The following is an 8,200-nucleotide window of genomic DNA, read 5'->3' on the forward strand; positions in this document are numbered from 1 at the left end:
CAAAACAAAAACCTCCCGTCGGGGAGGGTGGCAAACCACCCCCCCCCCTCCCCAGACGAGGGGGGTTCTTTTTTCCCCCCCCCCCCGGGGGGGGGGGGGGGGGGGGGGGAAATTCCCCCCTTTTTTGCAAGAGTTAAAAAGAAAGGGCAAAAAAAAAATATTTGAGGGCTTATTCTTTCCCCCGGGGGTGTTTTTTTTTTTCCCCCTATTTTGGCGGGGTGGCAGGAACCGCACCCGAGAATTCTCAGCGTGCCGGACGAGTACCAGTCTGTGAAAATATGTTATTATGTTTCATCTGACCTAAAGATAGGCAAGCATGTGCTGCTATACACTCTTGCCGTTCTGTTCATGCCATGAGTCATGGCCTGTGCAACATGGGGTCGCTGTCAGAGAAGGCAGATGATATGAATGAGAGTGGACAAACATGGACGAAGATTGTCCATGCAACAAAGGTCCGTCAGATGCCAATACCAACACGGTACATACAGCTGTCTAGAACAGGAATCGAGAAAACCCGTTAGGCGTGGACACTACCAGCTGGTCACCATACACATTACCTCGGCCGTCCCCCTCTTGACCCCATATTCAAGCGTTGAAGCGCGTCTTCGGCACGAGCCAGTGCGGCTCGTGGCGCCAAGGTGGCCCTCGCTCAAGCTGCCTAGATTTACCCGCCCCCCCATAAAGATCAACTTCTCTGCCAGAGCCGGCGATGAATTGATTGACAGCTCAGACGGATTCCGGCACCATGGTTAGGCACACGTGGTTATGCCTGTTCGGCTGACTGATGTGGAAGTTGTCCTGGTGATCAACCTGACTTGGCGACGGCGGCGCGAATCAGGTCGGAACGCGCATCGCTTAGCCATACAACGAGATGGCTGGAAGGCCGTGAAACATGCGACAAGCTATCCAGCTGCGTCCCGACAGGAGCGCATATCGAACGCTGCAGTCCAATAGCGTCTAGGTGACGCCTCATTGCACAAGGTCATCAACCAACAAGTCGTATGAAGTCATGCGGCTTCAATTTCCCCGTCCATCCACCCGCATCCCCCAAGTCCCGGGCAAGCCACACTACAGCTCAAGCCAATGATGCTTGGTCAGGCTGTTGGAATGTCAAAGCTTCGACGCGGTCGTCCTCGCCGCTGAGTGGTGCGCATCTGGAGCCCCAGAAGCTTGACGCAAACCGCCTCGAGTGTCGGCTCTCATCCTTGTCCAATTGCCGTTACTTTCTCCGGATGCGCTATCTACATCTGGGGTCCCCCGCACAGAAAAAGGGCTCTTATTGGACAATGTCATCATGTTCCGGGGCCAACTACCCCGGGCGTAGTGCGACACAGCAAAAGACGGCCGAGTCCTCGTCAGGCGATTCTCGGGACTCGGCTCTCTGGGGAACGAGGGGAGACGTGCCGAATATATAGCCCAAGAGGACGCGCTTCAGTTTGAATAGGTTTGCCCAGAGATGCTATTGCCTTGTCTCGCGCGCGCATCGCACCAATTATCATCGTCGTCACCATGGCTCTCCCTCCGAAATGGTACCAATTTCTCGTCAGCGTCTTCGCGTCGCTCGGCTCCCTGACGTTCGGTTATGATCTTGGTGTCATCGCCCAGGTTATTGGATCGCCATCCTTCAAGTCCAAGTTTGGCGAAGATCCGGCCGAAATGTAAGTCAACAGAATCGGTTTCGCCCAGACGAGCTCTCTCCGTGCCGTTCTAATACAATCACAGCGGCGCCGTTGTTAGTGTTTTCACGGGTGGAGCGTTCTGCGGTGCTGGTATTGCCGGTTGGGCTGGCGATCGCTTTGGCCGACGTCTCACGATCCTGATCGGTGCTGCCTTCTTTCTCCTCGGCGGAACCCTCCAGACCATCGGCAAGAACATTGCCTTTCTCATGGCCGGTCGTACGCTTGCTGGTGTTGGTGTCGGAGTTTTGTGCATGATCATTCCAGTTTACCAGGTGAGTCCGGCGTGCCATATGCGGAGCAACATAGCTTCCGAATTATGCTGACTTGACCTTGTAGGGCGAACTTTGCCACCCCGACATTCGTGGCCGTGTCACGGCTCTCCAACAATTCATGTTGGGCATTGGTGCACTTGCGGCAGCTTGGATTTCATACGGTACGTGCTAACACCTTGGATCGCTGGGACTGACGGCTGTGGCTACCTTTCGCGAGTTCAGCTGCACAGCTGAGGTCTTGTTGTCCCCTTGCCGACGCGCCGAGTCGAGCACACTATCAGCAAGGCTAACAGTGTTTTCCCAGGCTCCTATATCGGATTTGCGGCCGACGACAACAACCAGTGGCGCGTCAGTCTTGGTATTCAGAATGTCCCTGCTGGCATCCTGGCCCTGCTGATCCTGCTGTTCCCTGAGTCGCCTCGCTGGCTGATTCAAAATGGCCGCACGGAGGAGGGCCTTCAGACTCTGGCCAAGCTTCACGCGCACGGTGATGTCAACGACGCTTGGGTTGTTGCCGAATTTTCTCAGATCGAGGATACGATCACCATCGAAAGGGAGGGTTCGGCCAAGTCGTACGCCGAGCTGTTCACTGACCGCTCGTGCTTCCGTCGCCTCTTTCTCGCTTGCGCCCTGCAGGCCAGTGTCCAGATGACAGGTGTCTCGGCCATTCAGTACTACTCCCTCGCTATTTACGAGAAGATTGGTATTGCGGGTGACGATGCCCTCAAGTACCAGGCGATCTCCTCCTGCATTGTAAGTGCTCCGCTGCCTGCCTTGTGTGGCGTGCCGTCATGAAAGAAAAACTAATTGAGACCCTATCAGGCCTTGTTTGCTCAGTTCCTCACGATTCTGTTCATCGATAAGACGGGTCGGCGGTTCCCGCTCATTGGTGGCAACCTGCTGAACGCCGTCTGCTTCATCATTGCCACGATTCTGCTGGCCAAGTACCCTCCCCTGGATGGTGCCTCGAGCAACATTGGTGCCTCATGGGGCTTCATTGCTATGACCTGGCTGTACAACTTCTCGTTCAGCGCCACGTGCGGTCCTCTGTCATGGATTATCCCCGCCGAGATCTTCGACACCAAGACACGTTCCAAAGGCGTTTCAATCGCCACCATGACCAGCTTCGCCTTCAACACCATGATCGGCCAGACCACGAGTGTTGCTCTCGACGACAAGGATGGCATTGGCTGGAGGTGGTACATTCTGTTCATCGTGAGTTCTCTCTCTGTGCCACATGCGTTGGCTTCGATGCTAACTGAATTTCGCAGGTGTGCAACTTCACCAACGCTATCTTCTTCTGGGCATTCCTGCCCGAGACGGCCAAGCGCCCGCTGGAGGAGATGAGGTACCTCTTCACTGAGGCACCTCTATTTGTGCCCAGGATGGACCCCTCGCAGGCGACTTCTCACGATTTGGAGCGTAGGATTCAGGACGCCGAGGCCAAGCAGGCCGGTGTGGATGCTGAAGATGAGCATGTCAAACTCTGATTACCTTTCTGTATCTGATTTGCACGGCATTTGCTTGCCTTGACGGACATCGGGTTCCACTATAGAAGTTAGCTTTCGAACAACGGAAGCACGGCGACTGTTCATAGCTGAAAACCGGGTGTCTGACCTTATGAAATGAAATTCGGATCCTGTGAACTTATGACGACGCTGGTTCTTTTTGTTGCCGTCAACCCTTCCAGCAGTTAGCGGCGAGTGTTGGCGAAAGATCTATTTAACCGCTTTTCGCCCTGCCGCAAGATTTCGTTCACAGCTCAGCCAGTGATGATTACACACCGAAAGGACGGAGCACAGTTATTCTACGTGACCATTTGTGGTTTCGCTCTTGCTACGTTCATTACTCCGTAGACTCCCAACTTTAAATCTGACTTGTTCGTACTTTTCAATTTGGGCCAGCGTCCGCAGTCACCAAACCAACTGGTTCCAGAGGTTGTTGAGCGGGAAAATCGATCTTCTACCGTCCCAAAAGAAACACCAATGGGCACATCAGGCGAGTGTTCATCATCCTTCGCAATACCTCATAGTGATATAGACAACGAGTTACAACAAAATGTCGTTCCGTTTATGGCCTCCTGCATTTGACGTGGCCACGGCCAATAAACTCTCTACTTCGACACATCGCCAAGATACCTAGTGCTCAACTGCCTCTTATCGTCTTGTCAAATTCCTGGAAGTAAGGCCCACAAACCGCTCCGTCATGGTCTTGGCCTTGACAGTACGGCAGTCCGCGAATTGTCCCACGTCAATCAAGCTATACGTGGATCCATACGATACCTGGGTCTCCAAGATGGCAGCAGGACAGACATATTGCAACACTTTGCATGCAGAGTCAGCCAATATTTGTCAAGCTAGTAGCAGTCCCGCCGATCGAGACCGCATCGACCGAGAATCGAGGCATTGACGCTCCGTCGCTCCATGTCGTCGTCCTTCTCAACGTCCGATGACAAGCACCAAGCACAAGCTGCGGGCTGACCATCGTATCATGGGTCTTGGCACCGTGCTAATGCCCTGCACGCCAACCGGGCGACTGTACTGCTATAAGCCAGGTATTGGGGCATCGACGTCGCGTCCTGCTCCAGCAGCCCACGTCGGGCAGCTGAGAGCACATGCGCGCTCCGGCTCCCACGCCTCGGCGCACAGATACGAACCCCGCCGTCCTTCCCGAGGTTGCATCGGTCGCGGCGCGTGAGGGCGGCGTGCTTTGCCAAGTAAGGTGCGAGGCCCCAGAGGGCCGAATACCTCAACTGCGAGGAGGCCCGGTATTACTCATCGTTGTGGGCAGTGATCATGCGTGAGCCGCAGGGCCGAAGGGGGGATGGACGAGGGTGGGAGGACCTCTATTTCCGGAGTCACTGGCTTCGGGCGGGTGTCGGAAGCGCTTGGCATGCGAGGAGAGCCAAGAACTTGGCAGAAGGCTCGGTGACGGAAAGCGGCAAGAGATGCATGAAGGGACGGATTGCAGGCGCTGCGACCCAAGAAACTGCCGACTGACATTGAGACGAGTTTTCCGACGGGATTTGTCGGTCATGCAGGGGCAGTATGTAGGTACCATTCACCGCACATAGCCTGTTCCAGGGGCCTGGTTCCTCTTGTTCCCGGGCTCTATGGACCCTGTGCTCCAGGGCGCGGGATGTCGGGACGTTGAGACCGGACTTGAAATGTGATCAACGCGCCGCGAGAGGCAAGACTCTTTGTTCCTCCAATAACACGGCCAAACAGGGGTGTTTCGGGCATTAAGGTTAACCTTCTGGGATCTGGGCGGCGGAGCAGGCCAAAAAAAAAAAAAAAAAGAGATGCGATGACGGTGGTGGTGGTGGTGGTGTCAAGCGGCTGCTAGGCTCTCGTGTGACAGGGCATCCATCTCCTTTACTGACCAGCCGGGCTAGCCAGTGACCACCCACCTATAAGGCTGCATGTTGCGCCGTGGCGTGTTGCATCGCGAGGCCTGTGTCTCGCAAACAAGCGAGGCCCGGAGCCAATCGTCCCAGCTTTACCATGCCCTGTCAGTCACCACCTGAAGTGCTTTCTTGCCCTTGCCTGCTTGGCATTCAAAGAAGAAGCGCGGCCGATACCGTAGAAGAGACTCTTGGCCAGCCGGTAACTATTGAGCGCTCTGAGGACAAGGAGGAGGGGAGGGGGCATCAGGAAATGTCTCAATCACTGTTGCTTCACCACCAAGTCACCACTGAGGAGTCGTCGGGGGCCGTGCTGGCGCCATTTGACTCATGCTTAATATGCTTAAAGGCAAAAGTACCTTGCACGAGAGGGACCTGACGGGGAATCAGGGGAACGGGGAAAGGGGGGGCGATGGCCTGATGAGACGATGGACAAAGAAACCCCATCCCGGTTGAAAGACAACGTTTGAATGCCACATCCTCCGTCGGAACGGCTCGCTCGATCTTGGTCTTGGAGAAAGAGTGGTAGCTCAGCACAGCACAGCACATCATGCATGCACAGAGATCTGATTTGTCTGCCTCATGCCATGGCAGAGGGCGGCAGAGAGAGATGTAGGTCGGAGATGAGATTGATCCTCCGCCACAATGCCCCCCTGCTTTTCCCGCCCGAACGCCAATAGGGGCGTTAACGACCTCAAGTCGTGCGGCACAGCAACCACACCGGCCTTGCTGAATGGGTGGTCAGCCGAGGCCTTTCCTCCTACCCTGATCGTGATTCTGCAATTTTTTCACCCCTTCATTTTCCTACTCTTGACCCTCCTCCTTCTCGCAGCCGCCGACGGGACTTGAACCGAAAGGGATCAGTTGCCACGCGCATGACGCACGGGCGAATAGTCTCGGGATCCTTCTGCTCACGAGTTCACGATGATGGACGCCAAGTGGCTGAGCATGCACAAATGTGCCGTCTCGAATCCCTGGAGACAACCGCTTCATCCCACCATCACCCCATGACTGACCCCATAGCCGTGCTCTTGTGTGCCCCTATTGCCCCTCGGCCTAGCTCCAGGCCCGAACATGAAGCGGCGCGACGGGTGCGCTGGCGTGTGGAGAAAGAAGCTGGCTTGAGTGCCAACCACAGGTGCCAAACAACCCACCACAAGAGCGACTTTGGGGGTCACTAGCGCTGCCAAAAAATGGGTGCAAAAGGGGGGGCCTGGCCTATCCGGTGAAGCCGCCACGCCGAGCCCTATAACCCGCTGTGTGGAAAGGTTCTAGGTGACCATCATATCGCGCCGCTCAGGCTCCTCGACCAAGTGTCCGTGAGATTACGGATGCCAAGAACTAGGCTGCTTTAGGCCCTGGCGGTAATACGAGCTGCATCAGGGGATCGTGAGGGCTAACCTCATCAGGGTGGGCAACCACAAGCACTCATCCAGTACCCCTGGCCCGCCTCAGCTCACCACATTTTGCTCATGTGGTGCTCGTTAAGGTTGTCTCTCGGTCCGTGTGGTGTCCCACTGATTGTCGTGTGGCCGCGATTCGATCGAGGCGAGGCAGCCACTCCGACGCCATACCCTCACCCCCTGACCTGCCTGATGAGTGCCCCCTGGGTAGAAGCAATTCACACTAGACAGGGAACACTGGTCAGAGCTGCAGATGTGGTTTTTTTTTCTTTCTCTCCGCTCGCTAAACGTTCTGACGCATGATACCTGGTCCTTGTGTTGTTAGGCTGCTGTTGGTCTCTTGGCCCCGGTTACTGTGCCTCTTTTCGGGGCTTTCGCCAGCGCCTTGAATGTTTATAAGTAAAAGGGATCATGGCCCCCATCCGTCGTCGAATTTTGAAGGAAGACAGCCGAGACTTCTGAAGCCTTCGTTCCACCTCACAGTCGTTTGCACTGCCCACACTCGCTCAACACCTACATTCGTTTAACACAACCTAACATAATGTTTGTCAACCTCCGCAACTGCGTGCTCGGCCTCCTGGTCGCCGGTGCCACCGCCTCGCCCATCACCAAGGACCTGGCCACCATCGAGAAGAGGCAGAACCTGCCCAACGGCGTCGCCATCTTCAAGTGCACCGTTCCCAACACCATCGCCTTGACCTTCGATGATGGCCCTCACATCTGGACCGAGAACGCCGTCAACCAGCTCGAGGCCGCCGGCATGAAGGGCACCTTCTTCCTCAACGGAAAGAACTTCGGCGAGCTCAAGAACTATGTTCCTCTCCTCAAGCGCATGCGCGCCAACCGCCACCAGATCGGTTCTCACACGTATGTCTTGGCGCACCCTGGTCTTTCTTCGAGACCTACCGTCCATTGTTTCTTGTTCCTGAGACAGCGTCTCGCTAACACTCTCTTCATAGTTGGGACCACCCCTATCTCACCCAGCTCAGCGATGCCGCCGTCCGCAAGCAGATGACCGACTTTGAGAACGAGCTCCGTCGTCTCATCGGTTACTACCCCACCTACATGCGCCCTCCTTACTTCGACTACAACGCCAAGACCCTCGCCGTCATGAAGGAGCTCGGCTACCGCGTCATCCACGCTGACCTTGACACCAACGACTGGAAGTTCGACATGCCCGCCTCCATCGCCGCCTTCAAGGCCGGTGTCGCCAACAACCGCATTGTTCTCGCTCACGACGTCCACGAGACCACCGTCAAGACCCTGCTCCCTGCCATGATCAAGGAGGTGCAGAGGCTCAAGCTCAGGGGGTATGTCGAGTCTTGCAAATGGCCTCTTCAATTCGCACAGTAAAACTAATGTCTCTTGCGCTACAGCCGTCACTGTCGGCGAGTGCCTCGGTGAGCCCTACGCCTACTGTTACAGGGTCACTCCCCCGCGCTT

At 55.8% G+C, this 8,200-nt stretch overlaps 2 protein-coding genes across 2 annotated transcripts; both read left to right on the plus strand.

Annotated features, from left to right (window-relative positions):
- Window positions 1-1,509: 1,509 nt before the first annotated feature.
- Window positions 1,510-3,441, plus strand: VDBG_05491 (sugar transport protein; the record flags this gene model as incomplete). Its single annotated transcript, XM_003004332.1, has 6 exons — window positions 1,510-1,658; window positions 1,723-1,951; window positions 2,016-2,112; window positions 2,256-2,704; window positions 2,774-3,166; window positions 3,223-3,441. 6 exons carry the CDS (start codon window positions 1,510-1,512, stop codon window positions 3,439-3,441), a joined length of 1,536 nt encoding a protein of 511 aa, XP_003004378.1.
- A 3,782-nt stretch (window positions 3,442-7,223) lies between these two features.
- Window positions 7,224-8,161, plus strand: VDBG_05492 (polysaccharide deacetylase family protein; the record flags this gene model as incomplete). The annotated part of the gene is made up of 3 exons (XM_003004333.1): window positions 7,224-7,624; window positions 7,717-8,067; window positions 8,134-8,161. 3 exons carry the CDS (start codon window positions 7,299-7,301, stop codon window positions 8,159-8,161), a joined length of 705 nt encoding a protein of 234 aa, XP_003004379.1.
- Window positions 8,162-8,200: the final 39 nt, after the last annotated feature.

Source organism: Verticillium alfalfae, genomic scaffold, assembly GCF_000150825.1.
Source record: "Verticillium alfalfae VaMs.102 supercont1.6 genomic scaffold, whole genome shotgun sequence".
Taxonomy (NCBI): Eukaryota; Fungi; Ascomycota; class Sordariomycetes; order Glomerellales; family Plectosphaerellaceae; genus Verticillium; species Verticillium alfalfae.